Source organism: Lepidochelys kempii, chromosome 11 (genome assembly GCF_965140265.1).
Source record: "Lepidochelys kempii isolate rLepKem1 chromosome 11, rLepKem1.hap2, whole genome shotgun sequence".
NCBI classification, from domain to species: domain Eukaryota; kingdom Metazoa; phylum Chordata; order Testudines; family Cheloniidae; genus Lepidochelys; species Lepidochelys kempii.
In genome coordinates, this window is record NC_133266.1 from 41,222,796 (window position 1) to 41,244,915 (window position 22,120).

The following is a 22,120-nucleotide window of genomic DNA, read 5'->3' on the forward strand; positions in this document are numbered from 1 at the left end:
TGGAGCAGAATGCACATGGGCAAAAGAAATTAGGGACGTTCTGTGCTCCCACATTATGGACTTGAATGGGCCGATGGAAGAGGGAGAATAGTAAGTTAGAATATTTCTGTACAGCAATGCTTGCAGTAAATGAGGTATTGTCACATACAATGAAATTCAGGGGTGGGGAGGCAGTACTGTTACTAAAAGAAAAGGAGTACTTGTGGCACCTTAGAGACTAACAAATTTATTTGAGCATAAGCTTTCGTGAGCTACAGCTCACTTCATCAGATGCATCTGTCACTGTACACAGTAAATGTGGGGGACTACTGATTGTTATGAATTTTATTTTGGATGACATGACTGTTAATGTAATGTGGGGGTGGAACTGTGCATTTACATTATTAATTGATATACATGGAGGCATTGAGAAATTGTGTTTGGATACAATTACCTGGTATTTATCTTTAGTATTCAAAATACACATTATAAGATGCCATGTAGTGATGGCAATATTCTTCCTTAATAAAATAAAAGCCTTTATTTATATTACAAAAATAACAATATTACTGTATTGCCAGGCAGGCCAGCTGCCACTGGAACACCGAGCAATAAACCAACACCACAACCAGTAAGAAAACAAAGTGCATAAACCAACCATTGAACAGTGCAAAGAGTGCCATCAAAAAAATCCCCTAATTTTTTGTGTCCCCTGGCATGTTCTCCTTTCCCTTTCTTGTGTGTTTAGTTCGCACTACCTGCTGCTGCATGGGTGTACAGGCCTGTCAGGAGGTGGCGGACCACAAGAGGGAGGGGGTCTGCACAGGAGTATGGAGGCAGACACGGGGGTCGCCATGGGAGTGGAAGTCTAATGGGGGTAAATTTGTCCTCTCCAGCTGCTGTTACATCCCAGTCTTCTAACCATAGAATTGTCCAAAGCATTCCTGGTGTGCACTGCATGATACCGTGGGGGGGGACGCAGGCGGGGGTATGGGCGAAGCAGGAGCCTGCACTCTTCCAGACATTATTGAAAGCAGCCAGTCAAACAGTTCTTTCTGCTGAACTGTCTTCCTCCCTCACGTGATATTCTTGTTCCAGGAACTGTGATGCAAGTATCTACTCCCAAGCTGCAATTCTATCCTCAAGCTCTACAGCCTGCTGGTACCTTTCTACTTGCCTCTCCACTTGCCTTCCCATTTGCTGTGCAACCTCCTCTCTTTGGAATTGCACCTGCTTGTTGGCCCTTCCAGAATGTCAATCATAGGGTCATCATGGAAAAACCTCCTTTTGGACCGGTCTGTGACAGTACAGAGACCCAGTGTGCTGGAGTGTGTGAGAGCTGACGAGGTACAACAGCCAGCAGAGGTAGAGGTTCCTACAAGCGGACATAAAACAGAACATTATTGTCTCAGTGATTTACAAATGGTTCAGTGCATGAGCACAAAAAACCTAAAATCCTTGTGGAATCTCAAGGACAAAAATGATAGTTTGTAAAGCTGATTTTCAATATATTATGAGAGGAACACTTCAGATCCTAGAAGCTCCATGGACACAACTGGGTTAATTGCACAGAAAAAAGAGTACACAGAGAATGGTAAGTTAAAAATAGCAAGTTTTAAAAAAAAAAATTGCAGACCACCATGGACTATGAGGGAAGGGAGGTGGCCACGGCATACTAGATAAGTTGTCTTTATCATTTCAGGCACTCCACATTTTGGAGAACATGACAATTCTTGTGGTTCCTGAATGGCAAAGAGATTTTATTCCAAGCTTCTGGTGGCAAGCCAGCCATCTATGCCATCAAAATAGTCAAACTTAAGGTGACTGAACAGCACACATACACGTGGAACGAGCTGATCAGCTGTGAAGGTGGCCCTGGAAAATACGCCCTTCCCTGAAATGTGACCGTCTATCTGGAGTTCCTGCTATAGGAAAAGTTTGCAGTTATCATCACCCAGGATTGGGCAAAATTCATGGGGCAATCAACAGGATGCTGTGTTAGCATCTGCATGGATTTCCTGTCTCCCCATGGCTTTTGATACAGCCTTGTATGACTGCATGCAAGCACACATGCTAATACAGACTTGTAAAGAACTCCACAGCCATACCACCATCATCCCCAGCACATTTCTGGACAGCATACAACTCCCCAGCCATATTTCGGACAAATGATTTGTCACATTATAGACCACATTTAGCTTACATGGACTGTGTTTGTAAATGGACTACATTTCAACCTCCTGCCAGCTGTTTGCTGGCGGCTTGTTACATTGCTGTGTTAGTAGGGAGTGGTGTACTAACAGGGAAGGCAATATGAGGCTCTTATTTTTAACACCCTGGCACATCTTAGCAAGAATGTGCAAGTTTCTAATAAAGTTCTGTCCCTTCCATTTCTGCTGTCAGTTCTGTTGCAGGCTGCTCCTTGGGTGGGGCATCAAAAAGCTCCTCCGAGTAAGGACCCAGGATGTGCTGCATCTGCTTCAGCGGTAAAGCCTACTTGGAGACCGGTTCCAATACTAGAGTTACCTGGCTAGCCTGATCTGGTGCCTTCGGGCTCCCCTCCAGTCCTATACTGGATTTGGGGGCAGAAGGTTGCCATCCTGCCTAACCAGACCATCATGAAGCACTATTGGCTCTGCTCCATTCAGTATCCAGCATCCAAACTCCTTGTGAAAGGGACAGGATGACGGTGAGGTCCCAGAGGCGTGATTCTCATCCCTGGCTTTCTGGTAGTTGGTCTTGATCAGCTTTATCCTCTCCCTGCACTGGTCATCAGTCTGCAGAATCTCCAGTGCCACCAGCCTCTTTCCTATCTCCTGGTACATGTGGTTGTTCCTGGAACTCTTACCAAAATCTGCTGAGGTCCCATGACCAGGAAGCAGCCAGTTTGGCAAAGGACTTCTTCCAGTTGGTGGCCATGGCAAATGCAGAAGGTTCACTGTGTTTGCAGCTCAGCAATCAGAATAAAATGGAAAGGTTAAATGCTGAGCTGCTGTACATGAATAAGGAACGGAGCTTCCATTTTCTGGGAGTTGATTGCCTCTCTTGGGATAGATGGGACAAAGAACAGATTGGTGGACTCTCAGGGCCGGAGTTGGGGGCCCCAGGCCTGAGCTGCATCCACACTGCAGAATGATGGAATGTGGGCCTGAATCCTAGTGGGACCTAGGTTTGAACCCCACCCCAAGGTCCTGGGCCTGAGTCAGACAGAATTGCATGCAGACAGAAGTGGGATTTGGCCTCAAGCCTGAGTCTGAGCCAGGGCTTATATTGCAGCATAGACATACCCTTTGGCACTTTTCAGGGTCAAAACTCTTCTTGGGGTAGGGTATGTTTGTTTGTTTGTTTGTTATGGGGTGTGAGCTGGGTACATAAGGAGGTATTTGTACTGTCACTCATTGTGGAAAGGCTTTCTCAAAGAGGAAGGCTTTGCAGGTCTCCTAAAGATGGATTCATCTGATCTGCTCTTGAAGATTGTTCCACAGGCATGCTTTGTCCCCAGCTCTCACAAGTTTCATCACAAGCTTTACCACTGTGGTTTCAGACAATCTCGTTATTTCAAATATGATGCTATTTTCATATTGTTCTCTTGCATAATATAGAGAAAAATGTTTGTACATTACTTAAAATCTATGCTACAGTATGAGTTGGAATTGTAACTATAGCTTTCAGCAACAGCTCTAATGAGTGTGAAGGGGTAAAAGGAGGGAAAAATGAACAAACATTTTATTTCATGTGTTTTCATCTTCCTTGTAATAGAATTTGAACCAAACACAATATGATGTATTTGTGGGCTCACACAATCAGGAGGAGCCTTTGGACTGGCCCTCATTTTAGTTCCAATCTGCCTCTGTCCCATACTGATCTACATGTACTGTGGTGTCTAAATGCCTCATCATCTTTAATTCATTTAGCCTTTCAACACTTCTTCTAAGGATTGCTATCCCATTAACTGATTTTCAGAGGTGCTGAGCATTCTCAGTTCCCAATAACTTTAATGGGAGCTGTGAATGTTCAGCATCTTTGGATCAGGCCTTTTGTGACTCACCTAAAGTTCCACAGGAAGTCTGAGGCAAACCAAGGACTGGAATACAGAACTCCAGAATCCTAGTCCCATGCCTTAATGGCCACACCTTCCTTCCCTCTGGTACACTCACACCCACTTAATGCAATTCCTGACTGGAAACAATTTTCTTTGCTTCAAACTCTTTTGTCACCTCCTTAGAAATGTGACAGCTTAATATCAATTTGCAATAAAGTTTCCCATTTATTGTTAATTGAGAAAAACTATGTTTTTCTGAGCCAAACAGCACGTGCAGACAGCTGACCAAATTTGTATGTTCATTTCTGTGCTTTGTGTAGAGAGGAAATTAGGAGGCTGAATGCAACGTAAGCTGTAACTGTAAAACAAATTTTACCTATAGCTTCTCTGTAGTATTCAGTCCATAGTATAAGGTGTTTTTTAAACATGTGCAGCTGCTGTACAGGAAAGTGAAAATTGATAATATGAATGATAAGTTATAAACTTGAATAATAGGAACTTGATCTTCATTCACAACCTTAAGTGTTTTCAGCTCAGTTTCCTCTTATTTAACGTTTATATCAATGAAAGGATAAATTGTCCTGGCCAGAGGGATGGATAATAGATGTGCTTGACTGCATAGAAATACAAAATCTGCCGTACTGGGTTAGACCATGATCCATCTTGCCCAGTATCTTGTCTCTGACAGTGGCCCATGGCAGAGTTTCAGAAAGAGTGTACAGAACAGAGCAATTATAGAGGGATCCATAGTAAGGGTTGCCCTGAGATGGGATGGCATTCCTGACCATCTTGGCTAATAGTCATTGATTGACCTACCCTCCATTAATTTATCCAGTTCTTTTTTGAACCTAGTTATACTTTTAGCAATCACAACATCCTGTGGCAATGCGTTCCACAGGTTAGTTGTGTATTGTGTAAAAAAAGTACTTTTTTAATTAGACCTGCTGCCTATTAATTTCATTGGATGGCCCCTCATTTTTCTATTGTAGGAAAGGGAACACAAACACTTTTCTATTCACTTTTTTACACCACTCATGATTTATAGACCTGTCATATCACCTCTTAGTTTTCTCATTTCTAAAATAAATAATCCTAATATTTTTAGTCTCTCCTCAGATGGACACCATTTAATACCCTGGATCATATTGTCTGAACCATGTCCAGTTCCACTATCTTGATTCTGAGATGGGATAACCAGAACTGGAAACAGTATTCAAGGTGAGGGCACACCATAGGTTTAGATAGTGGCATTATATTTTCTATTTTATTTTCTATCCCTTTTCTAACATAATGTTAGCATTTTGACTGCAGCTGCACACTGAGTGGAACTTTTCGGAAAACTATCTATTGTGACTCCAAGATCCTTTCTGAGTGGGAACAGCTAATTTAGAAACCATCATTATATATGTACAGTTGGGATTATTTTTTCAAATGTGCATTAATTTGCATTTATCAACACTGAATTTCATCTGCCATTTTATTGCCCAGTCATCCACTTTTGTGAGATCTCCCTGTAACTTCTCCCTGCCTGCTTTGGACTTAATTATCTTGAATAATTTTGTATCATCTGCAAGCTTTGCTATTTCATTGTTGACCCCCTTTTCCAGATCATTAGGAAATATATTAAACAGCCAGAGCCAGCTCTAGGTTTTTTGCCGCCCCAAGCAAAAAATTTGCTGCCCCAAGCTTCGAGAGCGCAATTGCCCAAGCCAAAAAAAAAAAAGGGATGGCTGGAATGCCGCCCCTGGAATTGTGCCACCCCAAGCATGTGCTTGCTTTGCTGGTGCCTAAAGCCGGTCCTGTGAACAGCACAGTTCCCACTACAGATCCTTGGGAGACCCGACGACTCACCTCTCTCCATTGTGAAAACTATTTATTCCTACCCTGTGTTTCCTACCTTTCAACCTGTTACTGATCCATTAGAGCAGTGCTTCTCAAGCTATCTGATGTGGGGGACCGGCAATTCTTTTTTCCAATGTGCGCGCAGACCGGCAGCCGATGGCTCTCAGACTGGACCACCGCTTTGAGTAGCACTGCATTAGAGGACCTTCCATCTTGTCTGATGGCCCTTTAGTTTCTTTAAGAGCCTTTTGTGAGGACTTTATCAAAGACTTTCTGAAAATTCAAGTACAGTATATCAACTGGATCTCTGTTATTCACATGCTAGTTGACTCTCACAAATATTTCTGATAAGATTGGTGAGGCCCAATTTCCCTTTACAAAAGCCATCTCGACTCTTCCTCAATTCTGATAATTTTGTTCTTTACTATAGGTTCTATCAGTTTCCCCAGTACTAAAGTTATGCTCACTGGCCCGCAACTGACAGGATCTCCTCTGGAATCCTTTTTAAAAAATCACTGTTACATTAGCTACGATCCAGAGATCTGGTACAGAGGCTGATTTCAGTGCTAGGTTACATACTATAGTTAGCAGTTCTGCTATTTCATATTTGCATTCTTCAGCACTTGTGGGTGAATACCATCTGGCCCTGGTGTCTTATTTTGGTTGGTTTATCAATTTGTTCTAAAACCTCTACTATTTGGGACAGTACTTCCTATTTGTGACCCAAAAACAATACCTCTGATGTGGGTATCTGCCCTGTGCAGCCTTGTAGTGAAGACCGATGCAACGGGCTTGTCGTCCTAGAGTACTGCTTGAGCACCTTTGTTGTCCACACTGCCTGCTTGGCAGGCTTCCTGCCTCTGATGGACTTTAAACCAAAGTCACTGTTAGTTTTTGCGTCTTCAGCACATCGCTTCCCAACTTCTTCCTGGGCTTGTACAGGTTACTTGCCAGAGTGCGGGTTCCTTATTTTCCTCAGCTCTCTTTAACTCCGGGGAACTAGTCATTTTGAAAACAAGGCTCAAGTCTGGGACAGCTAAAGACCTGTCCGCTTTGAAACTTCCCCGTCCTGTTGCTTGGCCGCACCCTGCATGTGGAGGATTCTCTCCCGCTCCCATTTTGTCTCTGCCCCACAGTTCGGTGTCTCTCATTTCAGGGCTGGGCTTGCGGGGGGGGACTTAGCTCCTCGCTTGAGGGCCTTCGCTGTGTGACAGGCGTGGTGCCCGGGCCCCCTGCCCGCTGGGGCAGCGCGCGGGGTGGTGCCGGCTGGCTGGCTGCACGGAGGCGGGGTGTGTGGCTGACTCCTGGACTCGCACCGGAAGCGTGGGAGACACCCCGCCGGCAGACGCGGTCACGCCGGTTCCAGCCTCCCCGCAAGCGCCCAGGTGAGTTGTTCGCGGCTGGCTGCGCACGGGCACCGCCGGCCCGGGCTCCCGGGGAGAAGGTAGGGAGAGGAGAGCGCCGCGGGCTGCTCCCGGCAGGGGGCCGGAGCCGTGCGCTCGCTGGCGGCGGGGAGCCCCTGGCCGCGGCACCTCTCACGGATCCGCCCGGGACGCTCGGCGGGCCTCCGGGCACAGCCGCCCCTCAGGAGCCAGCTCCCTGACCCGCGCGGTGACGAGCCGCGGCTTCACTGCGCCAGCGGAGGGCTGGGGTCAAGCTGCCTCAGTTCCGCCCCTGGGGTTGCGGTTTTGTCCCGAGCCCACCCTTCCCCTGGGGAGGGCCCGGGGGCGGGAGAGCGCTGCCCTGGCGGGTTTGCGGCTCTAGCCCAGCCCAGCCCATGCCAGGAACGAACAAAACTCCAGCCCTGCTCCCCTGTAACTTTCAGCATTGGCAGTCAGAGCAAGGGAGGCAAGAGCTACGCTTCCCCTGCAAGCCTGGCATTCAGTCACACACAGCTAACTTTTGTATGATTGCTTCCTTCTGACTGGCCGCTGGTCCTGCTTATGATCTCAGTTGCACCGTGTAAATCAGTGCAACTCCACTGACCTCTGATTTCAACTGAAATCAGAGTTCTGCACAAGGATGCCATTTGCTCTTTCCTCTTCTTGTTCTGACATGTCCCCCCCTCTAAGCCATAGCAACTTTGAAAGTCCTTGGAGATATTTTTGTATGCCAGTATGTGACCTGACCTTTCCTCCTTGGAGCTGAGTCCTCTGCTCAGCATCCAGGGAGGCCAATTTCTTTGAAAAACAAAAACCTTACATTTGGTTTTGGTTTTGCTTTTGGTAAGGGCACATATATAGTTCCCCAGAACTGAATTAAAGTGTAATGGCTTACATTATAAGTGTTAGGTCCTATTAATGTTTTGTGAGTGGCAGAGAGAGAGTGTGTGCTGGTATACCGTGATATAACAAACCACTCAGAATAAGAAATTCACCTTTAAAAATAATATTTATTTCTGATTATATGTAGGACTTGGACAGTTAACATTTAACAAAGAGAAAGTTCTCCTTTTTTCTCCCCTTTTTAAATGAGATTTCAAGTGAATTCATTTTATATACACATTGAACACACGCTGCCTTTTCCTAGCATTTTGCACTCCCTCAGTTTGAACACTTGAACTTAACCTTCATCTCCCCCCACCCCCCAGCAAAGCAATATATTCTTCTTGTCTTTTTGTTTCTGTGCTGTGGTATTTCTACATCTGTAATGTTTCTTGCCTCGAATATGACTTTATTTTTATATTTCTTCCATAAACCCCTCCATCCAGCATGATTCTTGTAGAGGTTCAGTGGTTAACCATCAGTATACAATGGATATTTAATTTTTTAATTCAGAAGCAGAACTAATTTGCAAATACTGGATTAAGTGGGACAGATGTAGCTCGGTGGGGTGGTGATTTGGAATCATCTTTAGGGCCCAGTCCTGCATGGTTGAATTTAGTGAGAGTAGGATCAGGCTTCTTGAGACTAATGAAGCTAAACAAATTAAGACCCTGACAAAATATGTAGACATTGATCCTGGAATCAGATATGCTGATGCCTGTGTGGAGGCCCATGGCTCCACAGATCTGACTGCAGAATCAAAGCCTTGTATTGTAAACTCCTTACCCATGTTGTGTACATTGTTGAATACAGTGTTGGGAAATAATAGTGTAAAGTAACTAAAATGGTGCAAGTGACTTAGTATCTCTGAGTGTATATTTTCTGTTTAAAATGAAACATGAAGAGTCTTAAATCTCCACATGCAATGCAATATAGATCTAAAATAGAATAGTTTTGAATCATTTAAACTGAGCACTAAATTGTGTGATCATTCTCTGAAACTAACAGATATATAAACTTCAGCTATTCAGACAAAATTAGAAATAAATTACAGAGGTTTTATAATTCCTTAGTTTTCAGACACATGAGATGGTAGAACTATAATTAATCATGTGATAAAGGTGTGCACAGTGTTGATTTTGTCTTAATTTATTGTAAGAATTAGAGAAAGGTTAGCAAAATGTTTATTTTAGAACATTGCATGGAGTTTACATCTTATCCTTTTAATGTTTATCATAAACAATGGGGTGATGATGGCTCTGTTTTATATACAGAGTTTTTCCTGCATTATTTATTTCTTTATGTAATGAAGATTACATAAATGTAATCTTACATAAATTACATAATTGTAATAACAGATTACCACAGTGATTCCTTGCCCCTTTTCCAGTCAGACAAGGCAATGGACAACTCCTTTTTATGTTTTTATTTTAATTTTTAAATTTTGCTATTGAATGGAATATATTTGACCTCTTCTAGGACTAGAGACAGTATCAGAGTATCAGACTTGAGGATGGTCTAAAAATGGATGGCCAAAGATCTTGAAAGCCAAGGAACTGTTTTGCCAAATAAGGAAACTTGGCACATGCTACTGTGTATTTTAAGCTAGTACAAATGTAGTCCTACTTTATTGGCAAAGTGTTGGCAGTATGTGACCCCAAAAAAACACTGAAAACTACTTTGACCGTGTTACAAAATCAGAAAGTGCGGTGAGGGGAGTGAATAATTTAGTAGCTCGCTATGATGATTTGCAATGGGATTGCTAGAAGTAATCCAAACAATTGAATATTAAAATAGCTCCAGGGATGTGTGCAACAGGACAGATTCAGTACTCTGTATTATAAATGCACACAAATCTAACACCAGTATATTGGGACACAGACATATTGTGCAAGTTGTGCTAATCCTGTTCCTTTTTGTGTCTCTCACATTTAAACCATCAGTGGCAACTCGATCTACAATATAAATAGTAACTGATAAAATATTAGGGCTCTGTGCTTCCCTATGCACATACCGAAGAGGGGAGTTCTGCCTCTGTAGCATTTCCCCATCCAACACATGCAAGCCCTTTTGCAGAGTTGGAGAGACAGGGGAAGTGGGTGGGCTTCATCAGGTTCCATTCTCTAACAGTGAAACACACTGAGACAGAATTAATTTGCACTGTTTTTCCTATTCAGTGCTACAGGACTCCCTCATTCATTAGAGAAGATCCAACTCCAGGAAACTTCTCTTTGTAGAAGCTAGTGAGACTCGATGACAGAGTGAAGGCAGAGGGCATCTGGCGGGTGTCTTTTGTCTTCTGTGGATTCCACAAGATCCGTGTGTTAAGGGAACATGGGAGAGAGCAAACCATCCTTTGTGCCTCCATTCCCAATGGAAGAATTTGGAGGAAATTCTGAGTTTCAAAACAGAGCTGTCTTTCATAGGTTGGTTATTCCTACTTAGAAGTGAATGAGGCCCATAGTTAAATGTGGACATCAGTGGCTAGCTATCAGATGGTGTTAAGCATGCTGAGAATTTATTACTGTATTGAGCTGATCATGCTGTTGCCGAACAATTTGGATACAAAGCGACATACAATAATAGACTGCTAGTTACTGAATTAAAATAGAAATCTAAAGTGCAACAGAATGTTCCTTAGATCCTCTTCTCTTTGGTGCAAAAGTCAACAATTTCTAAGATCGCTGCAGAAATTGCTGTAAGGAGGGAAAAAAATAACTTTCAAAAGAGAAGATGGCTTCAGTTCTTGGGTTGTATTACTTCCAGCTCATGTTAACTGATAGAAATCAAAATTGAAGTTCAAGAAAGGAAAACTCTTTATTTTCATAAGGTGATAGGTTCTTTAGAAATACCTGAGAGAGAAAATGACTGAACCATTGCTTCAAATACTTACAATTCACAGTATTACTGAGCTGCCACAGCTTCGCTTCATAGACAACAAAGCCAATTAACATAGTTTCCCCCACCGCTATAGTACAATAACAGCTAGAATGATAGAACTGTGGGGAGTACAAAGTTTCAGGCTATTGTGGTAGTTCTTTTTGAAAGAAGCAAAACAGAAAACTGTTACAATGAAAGATGCTCTTGTCTGAAAAGATCTGAAAATGCAGTGCTCAAGAGTAGAAGAGTGAAGCACTTGTTTTGAAGTATAAAAACTCAGTCTGGGGCCTAACGAACTATAAGAATTTTCTGTTGATCCACTGTATAAACCCAGATTTGGCACACAATTGTAAAGTATCTCTTAAAACATGACAACAAGTTAATTAATAATGACGTGTAATACTCATATAGTAGTAACAGATACACCCAAACAATTGTTTTCTCCCACAAAACAAAGGGATTAATCTTTCCAGTTGACAATTAGCTGTTTTGTAGCTATACTGTAGATATGAAATAACAGTCAAATAGGTCTATTCTCTCATCCAGAAGAGGGCGACTGTGCATAACTCATGTTGGCATTAATTACAGATACCTGTATTAATAGCAGTTACCTGCATACATCTCCCATGAGCTCATTGGAAAATATATTTTGAAGAATGCAGTATGAACCAGTGTGTCATCTTTAAAATGTCTTAATGATATAGTATGCCAGTGACTCAGATGTCTCTAGGCTTGTAGACAGTAGCAGATAAACTGTTTGCATTGGAAAGGAGTAAAGTTAGGGAGACATAAAATAACTTTGAGACATTTTCATTGATGGAGAAAGACCTATTGTGGATTTTGGGAATTAGTGAGTGAGTGAACAAAGGGGAATGAAAAGCATCACAAAATGTACATTGTTCAGTTATGTGACAACTGTGATTCAGTTTTATTTATCCTTTGTGATGTACTAGTAAATGTTGAGAGGTATATTTTGTCTAAATAGCAAAATCTTAATAGTATAAGATCTTGCTCTGTGCTAGTAAATTTTTGAGAAGCTGTGTGGGTAACTTATTCTGTGTGTATGGGTTATGGGATCTGTAGGTTCTACAATAATTTAAAATAATTAGGTAGCTCTGACAGCTATTAATGCAAATGGTGAATACAGGAAATAGTGTACCTGTTCCCCCAAGAGTATTTTCCCTTTGCCTTTGTTTCTGTTCCTTCTGTCATCTCCAGCTCAACCACTTTTCATCACCTGTTTACGATTCTCTGTCTAATTTATGGTCCAATCCTATATACATTTATGCACGTGTCAAGGTTCCTTCCCCATTCTGAACTCTAGGGTACAGATGTGGGGACCTGCATGAAAACTTCCTAAGCTTACTTTTACCAGCTTAGGTTAAAACTTCCCCAAGGTACAAACTATTTTACCCTTTGCCCTTGGACTTCCACTGCCACCACTAAACTTTATCTGGGTTCCTGAGAAAACGTAGTTTGGAAACGTCTTTCCCCCCCCAAATCCCCCTAACCCTTGCACCCCACTTCCTGGGGAAGGTTTGGTAAAAATCCTCACCAATTTGCATAGGTGACCACAGACCCAAACCCTTGGATCTTAGAATAATGAAAAAGCATTCAGTTTTCTTACAAGAAGACTTTTAATAGAAGTAAAAAAGAATCACCTCTGTAAAATCAGGATGATAAATACCTTACAGGGTAGTTAGATTCAAAACATAGAGAATCCCTCTAGGCAAAACCTTAAGTTACAAAAAAGACACACAGACAGGAATATTCATTCTGTTCAGCACAGCTATTTTCTCAGCCATTTAAAGAAATCATAATCTAACACATACCTAGCTAGATTACTTACTAAGTTCTAAGACTCCATTCCTGTTCTGTCCTGGCAAAGGCATCGCACAGACAGACACAGACCCTTTGTTTTTCTCCCTCCTCCCAGCTTTTGAAAGTATCTTGTCTCCTCATTGGTCATTTTGGTCAGGTGCCAGCAACGTTACCTTTAGCTTCTTAACCCTTTACAGGTGAAAGTATTTTTCCTCTGGCCAGGAGGGATTTTAAAGGTGATTACGCTTCCCTTTATATTTATGACAGCACGCAAGTAGCTTTACTGCAATTAATAATTCCATTGTCTATAGTGAGACTACTCAGGTGAGTGAAGTTAAGTAGGTGCATCAGTGTTTGCAAGACTGTGGCTTTATGATGTAAGTCCTCAGGGTAGGGAGCTTGTCTTTTCATTTGCCTATAAAGCACCATGTATACCTGTAGTACTGCATAAACAATAATAATTAGCTGTGAAATCTATTGAAGGGAAGAGCACAAATGGGCAGTTTCTGGCCACAAGGAAATAAGGGGCTGATGGCAAAGAAGCAGGAAAATAAAATTGAGTTTATCCAAAAAGAGGCTGGAATGTTGGGAACCAATCTCTGTTCCCAAAATTTTTTAAATTTCATCTATATACAGCACAGTTTCAAAGGATTTGAGCCACATAAGATTAATAAACACCAAAGTAAATGCAATAACAACACTAGACCTGCGTAGGGAAGCAACCAAAAAAGGTTGCCACATAATTAAGATTCATCCCAGCTCACAACACACCAGCAACAGTTCACTTCAGCTCAGAGGGTTTGGTAAGAAAAAGAACCCATATTCCCTCACAGATGGTCTGGGAGATAAACTATGTTTGTCTCTAAATTCTGTGTCCTAAATTTGCCTCTCGAAAAAAATGCCTTCGATAAAAGTATTATGTTGTATCTTGCATCATGGACTAAATAGTCAACCAATGCTTTCAGCCTTATAGGACTTTGTCAGTGGATAGTCAAAATGTTTAAAAATAAGCAAGAAAACCGAGAAGACATTGCAGGTAGTCCTAGGCAATGTTTAAAGAACCAGTTGCTGCTTCACAGCTGGAGACCTGCAGTAACCAAATAGTGACTGAAACTGGATTTCTAGTCAGCTGTAATCTAAAGTCCATAGCACAGTTGCATTGAAATCTTGGGGGGGGGGGACCATAATCATTTTTTTAGTATTACAGTAGAGCCTAGGAACCCCAATCAGTGATGTTTGTGCTTGGCGCTATTCAGACATGTAACCTAGAAGATAGTCCAGGCCCCAGACAGTACACAATGCTTAGATCCTGTTTTGAGGAGTACTATAGAAAACATAAGGGCTTATTTAAACACAGAGTTGCACTGGTTTAACTCATGGTGTAATTTTAATTGGTGCAGAGGCTGCCTGGGCACACTTATTTTGGTTTAGCTGAAGTTAATTAGGAACTGGTTTAACCTAAATCAAAATAAACCACTCTTAAACTGAAATACAATTTTCCACAGAGGATTTAAACTGGTTTAGATAAATCAGGGCAAATTAAACTGGTGCAAGTTTGTGTGTAGACAAGCCTCTGACAAATCATCTTATAGAAACCTTGCAAGAACTGCAGGATCCCACATGCTTGGCAGCGCCACTGAGGATCAAAACCTTTTTAGTTTACAACACTATAAAAATAGATTCAAAATTAATCCACAAATGTGATGGCTGTGAGTGATCAGCCACTCACTTAGGTGATAATAACATTTTTAAAAATCTACTACAGCCATAGGATTTATCACTAATAATCTACTGGAAGGACATTCTGTTCCTCTGACAACAAATATGGTATGATCTCTTAAAACTGTAAAATCCATTCTTGGCAGTATGCTCAGGATTTCACATATTAAAACTGAGAAATTATTTTCCACTTATGCTTTGTTATAACATTCAAGCATAACTGAGTTACTTTGGGAAGAGATTTTTATTTTGGCCATCTTTTTCCATGTCTTTCTACCTTTCTCAGCGTGCAGAGAAGAGTACATGGGCCTCAGGCTTACATCGCACTCCTGCCAGAATGTTCAGTTGCTTAGGCTATGTATATTTTCTGTGAAGTGATCACACAACATGGAGAGATTGCATGCTCCAGATTCCAGAACTCCTATGCAAGCTTCAGCTGAAAGTGCATTTCCCGTTTGTCAGTGTGCTTCATGTTAGGGGACCTGTTGACGCACTAGCCTTTTGCAGTGCTGCTCCAGTGTGTGCAGGAAACATCACTAAATCCAAGGAAAATTTCTAACCATTTCTCTGCAAACAGCTGCTTCTCAGAGTCTGGACAAACTCTATAAAATGTTTGCATAGGCTATTGGCATGTGAGTTTCTTAACTTTATTTTCCCTTTAATCTGTTCACTGGTTTTTGCTGTAACTTGTTTATGGCAATCGGTTCTTGCTTTATGATATCTAAAGCATGGTTAGGAGTGTAATAATTCTGTGGAACAGACGTATTAATTAGACTTTTTCTCCTTACAGATTTTGTTGTGGTATATTTTGTCATTATGAGATGTCGTCTCTCAGTGCTTCATTTGTGCAAATTCAATTTGATGACTTGCAGTTCTTTGAAAGCTGTGGTGGAGGGAGTTTTGGGAGCGTTTATCGAGCCCGATGGATATCACAGGACAAAGAGGTGGCTGTAAAGAAGCTGCTCAAAATAGAGAAGGAGGTAAGAATTCACTTCTGGTTTTTTTTCTGCTATGAAACAAATTACTGTTAATAATATCTGAATGTTTTCCACTCTGTTCCTGATCAAGGAAGACCTCCTTGGGATTTTTTTGTTTTAGTTATTTAAGCCAGTTGAATGGTGGTTGTTAGAGTTTAAACATGCTGAGTGTCTTCTGCATCTGTTCCACAGGATTCTTCCTTCCCTGTTTTTTTTTTTTTTCCCTGCCCTGCTTCCTCTTACCCCTCTCAGAGGTCCCTTGCCACAGTGACCCTCTGGAACAGGGCCGGATTAACGCAGGGGCTTTAGGGGCTGCAGCCCAGGGCCCCAGGCTAAGGGAGGGCCCCGCAAAAATAAATCCATAATTATATACAATTCAGTGGTCACCAACCTGTTGATCGTGATCGACTGGTCAATCCTGGAGCCTCTGCCTGTCGATCACGATCTCCGGGCCGCTAAAAGTCCAGCGGCGCAGCATGGCTCAGGCAGGCTGCCTGCATGCCATGGCCTCTTGGAAGTGGCCAGCTGCTGACACGTCTCTGTGGCCCCTGGTGGCGGGGGGGGCAGGCGGGGCCGCGCACTACCCCCACCCCCAGCACCGTCCTTGCAGCTCCCATTGGCTGGTTCCCGGCCAATGGGAGCTGCGGGGGCGGCACTTATGGGCACAGGCAGCACACGGAGACACGCTGTTCCCCTCCCTGCGGGGGCGCAAAGCAGTCGGCCGCTTCCAGAGCGGCATGGGGCCATGGCAGGCTGGCAGTCTGCCTCAGCCCTGCTGCGCTGCCGGCCAGGACCCACCTGTGGTAAGCACCTCCCGGCCGGAGCCAGCAGCTCTCACCCCCTCCTGCACCCCACCTCCCTGCCCCAGGTCAGAATCCCCTCCTGCACCAGACTCCTTCCCAGAGCCCGCACCCCTCACCCTCTCCTGCATCCCAACACTCTGCCCCAGCCTGGAGCCCCCTCCTGCACCCAAACTTTCTCCCAGAAAGAAATTAATATAACAGCTGTTCTAAGGTAAGGAGTAGGCTATTCTGAATTAACTATAGTCTACATGTTTTAAGACTGAAATGTAACCACAGGACGGCTTTATGTAAATTAAAAGGCAAGTTTAGTATAGCGTTAATAGCCTCGATGCCATAATTGTGATCATTTTGTTTTAAATTGGGAAAAAGACTTTTATACAGGATCACAAAATCTAATAGCCCCAGGCCCGCAGGAGAGTTAATCCGTCCCTGCTCTGGAGGAGAAGAGCAAGGTGCATCCTGTGGGCTATTCAGTCCCATTTAGTACTGTTGGCCAAACAGATCACCAGATAGTAATAGGAAACAGTTGAACTCTCCTTTTGCGCTCTTAACTTCTGGCCTGTGTTTGAGGGAGCAGCCTTGGTCCTGCACCGTCCATGGTATAAGTCTTCATAGAGTTAGCCCCAGCTTTTAGTTGGGTGTTACCCCCAGCTCCCCTCATGTCCACACAGTAAAACCTCACCCAAGTTCAATGGTGCTTTCAACTGATCTGGTTGCGGGTGCAAGCTATAGAATAGGTTCCACTTGCAGGTTCACTGAGCAGTGAGGACACAGTCCTAAATCACTCAAGTGCTAACAGTCCTCCAATGACTTCCCACAGTTCCTCCTCCTCCAATGACCAGAAGGATGGACAAATTCTCCCATGATTCACTGGGAAAGAATCATAGACCAACTCAGCTTACTGCAGCACAAAGAACTATGGAATGTACCCCCAGAAGCCCTGGTGACATACAGGGGGGGTGCAGCACCTGTGAGAATGCAGTAATTTGAATAGGGTCATGCAATGAAACTGCTCAAACTCAGGCTAGGCTAATCTGGGTGTCAATCAGCTGGACTAACTCTGCAGTAAAATCTTACCCTTGTGGCAGGGAATTGTCGAATCCTTAGACAGCCTTTCGAGTACTAAATCCTTCTGATTTTCACACAATATTCTTACTCCCCAGAATTGCAAAATGCGTTTGAGTCAGTTCTCAGTTAAAGAGGAGGAAAAAAGATTTGAAGGGTATTACATTTATTAAATATTCAGATGTGATGGTGTCTTGAATGTGACAGCATTTGGAGAGCATAATTGTTTTCCACTTCAGATGACAGTCCAAATTAAGATGTCAAATCCCCACATCTCCTGTGGAGGTCAATGGGAGATATGGATGCTCAGTCACATTGAAATTCAGGATAGAAATTCAGTTTTTAATTTGGATTAATTTTTTTCATTAACTTTCTTAATTTTATTTAAAAAACAGCTGTGGGAATAACTGATTTTTAATGGTTTTTTTTTTTTTTTTTTTTTGGTTCACTGGCGATACCAAAAAATTGAATCAAAATTTCATTTCAGGTTGATCCATGACAAAAAAATCTTCAGCATACCAAAAATGTGGTGGTGGTTTTTAAAAATGTCTTCCAGATTAAATAAAACCTTTTAAAAATTAATTCTTAAATAAAATTGAAGTAAAACTCAAAACATGAAGTTGTACTGAATTAAAAAATCAAAATGCTTCATTTTTAAAGGCCGGAACAAAACATTTTGATTTTGGGAGAATTTGTTGTTTGTTTTGTCAATTAAACCATTTGGTGAGTTATCAAATTCACAAAATGTTTCAAGTGACCCAAATCAGCATATTTTGGCAAAGAAAATTTTTGTCTGAAGATTTCACCCAATTCTAAAAAATGTATGTTTTATTAAAAAAAACTTTAAAAAAAATAATTTTGCTTCCTGGCTAAGAAAGGTTTGCAGACCAACATAGATATTTGTGGCTTGATTTAAAATTTGAAAAAACCCTGCTCTCTGGTAGCAATGGCAGATGTCACACTACAAACATGAATTGGCAGCGTGTATCATGATTTGCTAATTATTTGATGCAAACTACTTAAAGCAACTTTTGACCTTGGTAACTATAGGCTGGTTAGCCTGACATCAATTCTGGGCAAAATAATGAAAAAGCTTCTATGGGATTCAGTTAATAAAGGATGGGAACATAATTAATGCCTGTCAACATAGTTTTATTGAAAATAGGTCTTGTCAAAAAAAACTGATTTCATTCTTTGATGAGATTGCAAGTTTGGTTGATAAATGTAACTACATCGATGTAATAGACTTAGACTTTTGTGTGGCTTTTCTGATTATAAAAAATTAAATGGATTAAAAACTGGCTAACTGACAGATCTCAGAAAAATGGTGGGCGATCATCATGGAATATGAGTCTTTCTAGGTGGGTTTTTACAGGGATCAGTATTAATCCTGATTCTATTCAACATTTTTCATCAGTGATCTGGAAGTTAATATAAAATCATTGCTGATAAAATTTGCAGATGACATAAAGATTAGTGGTATGTTAAAAAAATGACAGGGAAGTTGTACAGAGTGATCTGGGTAGGATGGGCCGATTGAAACAAAATGTGTGTTGTTGCAGTCAAATGCAAAGTTATACATCTTTGAATGAGGAATGCTGGCTATAGATTACGGGACTGTATCCTGGAAAGCAGTGTGTCTGAGAAGGATTTAGAGGTCATAGTTGACAAGCAACTCAACATGAGTTCCCAGTGATGCTGTGGGGAAAAGGACGAATGCAATCCTTGTATGTATAATAAAAGCTTTATCTGGCATATTAGGTGTATGGGGGGTTCCGGTCAGTCAAAAATTCTAGTTAACTAAGAGGAAGGGAGTTTGGGTGTGGGAGGGGACTCAGGTCTGGGGTTCGGGGTGTGTGTGCAGGGCGCAGGCTCTGGGAGGGAGTTTGGATGCAGGAGGGGGCTCAGGGCAGGGGGTTGGTGTGCAGGAGGGCATGCGGGGCGCCATATCCAGGCGGCGCTCACCTCGGGCGGTTTTCTGCAAGCAGCGACATATCCCTACTGCTCCTAGGCAGAGGTGCGGCTAGGTGGCTCTGCATGCTGCCTCTGCCTGCAGGCTCTGCCCCCGCAGCTCCCATTGACTGTGGTTCCCAGTCAATGGGAGCTGCAGGGCCAGCACTTGGTGCAGGGCGGGGGCAGTGCACAGAGCCCCCATGGCCGTTCCTCCACCTAGGAGCAACAGGGACATGTCGCCGCTTCTGGGGAGCCACTCAGAGCCAGGAAGGGAACCTGCTGGCCCTGCGCCAAACTAGACTTTCAATGAAGATTAGAAATGCCAGTTTATAGAGCTTTCTGGTTGGTAAAGTGCCAGATAACACAGCTTTTACTGTATATCAGGAAAGTAGCGAGTAGGAATAGGGAGGTGGTTTTACCGCTGTATGTGGTATTGGTGAGACTGATACTGAAATGTTGTATTTAGTTCTGGTATTCAGATTTTTAAAAGAGCCACAAAAATGCTTCAGGGGCTGGAGAAAATGCCTTAGCTCAAGAGACTTTAACAGCTCAATCTGTTTAGCTTATCAAAAGAAAATTGAGAGGTGACTTGACTACAGTGTATAAGCACATCACAGGGAGAAAATACCAGCTACTACAGGGCTCTTTAATCTATTGGAGAATGGCATAACAAGAATCAATGGTAGGAAGTTGAAGTCAGACATATTCAAACTGGAGAGTGAGGGTGACTGACCATTGGCAAGGGAAGTTGTGGATTCTCCTGGTTTTGATGTCTTCGTATCAAGACTGGATGCCTTTCTGGAAGATGTGCTTTAGCCAAACAGAAATTATTCCATTCACTACAGGGGTAATGGGTTAAAATTTAATGGCCTGAGATATACAGAATGTCAGACTAAATGATCTAATGGTCCCTTCTGGCCTTAAACTCTAAATCGTAGGGCTTATCTACAAAAATACACAGAAAAATTAATCTGAATTAAGTAAAGGTGTAATTTTAAAGTGGATTAGTTAACGTCCACATGAGTTAAGGGAGTTTATTTAGAATTAAAATGGCTTTGTCAGTTCAGCTTAATCCACTTCCAAAGTGGAGTCTGAATAAGAGCACTCACACAAGGATTTAAAGCAGTTTAACCAATCCACTTTAAATTAACATCTTTTATTAACTTTTCTGAGTTCCCTGTGTAGACAAGCTCTGTGATAGTTAAGATTCTTTTAATATGTTGTTCAGTTTATCCAGAATTATGATTAAAAGCCATAATGATTCCCTGTAAATGTAACTGTCTTATCTTTCTGAATATAATCAAACAGCAACTTGTTATAACTGTACATATTTATATTGTTTAGTTGATGTTTGGACAATCAGTGTTTTAGCCGAGAAACTAATTATTGCTGCTTATGGTATCTTTGGAAGTAAACGTTTTGGTAAATTTCCTTTTAAACTCCATGATTGATTCTTTTTTTTTCTATTAACTTCTGCCAGTGATCCAAAACAATTGATTAAAGAAAAAAACCTGTAGAAGCGTTTTGGGGATGCTTTCTCATAAGTGTTTTGTCATTGCTAGCTGTGATTCCAATGGTTGAAGCCAGGTTAAAAAAGCTATGGAATCTTTCTCTTGAGTTATTTTGAGTTTAAAAAGAACAAAAAATAAAGCAAATAAATAAATAAAGCCATGTAGTAAAGCTACAGTTTCCGTATCTGGTTTTCTTGATTAAAAATAAATATAAAATAAAGAGTAGTATGGTGTGTGTGATAGTCAAGTGAGATGAGCTCCAGTTGTATATATCTGAAGATAATGCCTACCCAAATGTGTACCTACATATCTTAATCAAATATGTATTCAGAGAAGCTTAGTTATGAACATATTAATAAGCATTTTTCAATGTTAGCTCATAGTTTCATTATAAGCCATAATTAAATAATTTTGAGAAATGGGAAGAGCTCTATCAGACACCAACTTCTTACAGACAGACAATAAAATATGACTTCATATAAGGGTGTGTATGTGTGTGAATGAGCATAGATGAATAGGCATATTGAGAAGAAGAAATATTCTACAAGGCCTTGATTTGAATACCAAAGCTGAAAACTCAGTGCAAGACTTGGATTATGTAAACTGCATCTCAAATGATTATAAAATAGCAGCAGAAACAAAATTAAATTGCAGCTTTACTATTTAATCCAGAATACTGGGGGGGGTGGTTGGTTATAAATAGGGACCTGTTCTATGAGTTACTTTTCATAAACTAGTATTTAATGATTCAGATGAGTACTATGATGTTTAAACTGTGTGCGGGAAAAATAGAATTCTTTCCTATACTGTAGGAATGTTGCTAGTCTCCCAGATGCATGCCTGTTGTTTTTGTGCATGGGCAAAGTGAATTAATGTCTGGGACCCTGATTTGACATCCATTTAAGGCCTTGTCTACACTGCCACTTTACAGCGCTGAAATTTTCTCGCTCAGCGGTGTGAAAAAATACCCCCCCGAGAGATGCAAGTTTCAGCACTGTAAAGTGGTAGTGTAGACAGTGCATCAGCGCTGGGAGCGCCACGGGGGGGGGGGGGGTGGGTTTTTTTGCCCTTTTTTTTTTTTTTTTATTTACAGCGCTGGGCGAGCTCTCTCCCAGAGCTGGTGCCGCAACTACACAACCACGTTAAAGCGCTGCTGCAGCAGCGCTTCAACGTTGGTCGTGAAGACACACCCCAAGTCAGTCAGAGTTGCATTGAGCCCTAAGAGTCTAATCCTACAAAGTGCTGCTAATCCTCAAATCATCCC

General features: G+C 41.9%; 1 protein-coding gene and 1 long non-coding RNA gene across 3 annotated transcripts in view; one reads left to right on the top strand and one right to left on the bottom strand.

Moving 5' to 3' along the window:
• Positions 1 to 494: 494 nt before the first annotated feature.
• On the bottom strand, positions 495 to 7,428 carry LOC140895650 (uncharacterized). The gene is made up of 2 exons (XR_012154296.1): positions 6,600 to 7,428; positions 495 to 1,354 (listed from the first exon to the last, which is right to left on the bottom strand). It is a non-coding gene; the product is annotated as an uncharacterized lncRNA (long non-coding RNA).
• Positions 7,168 to 22,120, top strand: part of MAP3K20 (mitogen-activated protein kinase kinase kinase 20) — a 126,169-nt gene continuing 111,216 nt past the window's right edge. For both annotated transcript variants that reach the window (XM_073305870.1, XM_073305876.1), the window contains exons 1-2: positions 7,168 to 7,248; positions 15,338 to 15,527. In XM_073305870.1, the coding sequence (XP_073161971.1) occupies positions 15,369 to 15,527 (159 nt within the window). In that variant the 5' untranslated portion in view covers positions 7,168 to 7,248; positions 15,338 to 15,368. The remainder of the gene's footprint in view (positions 7,249 to 15,337; positions 15,528 to 22,120) is intronic.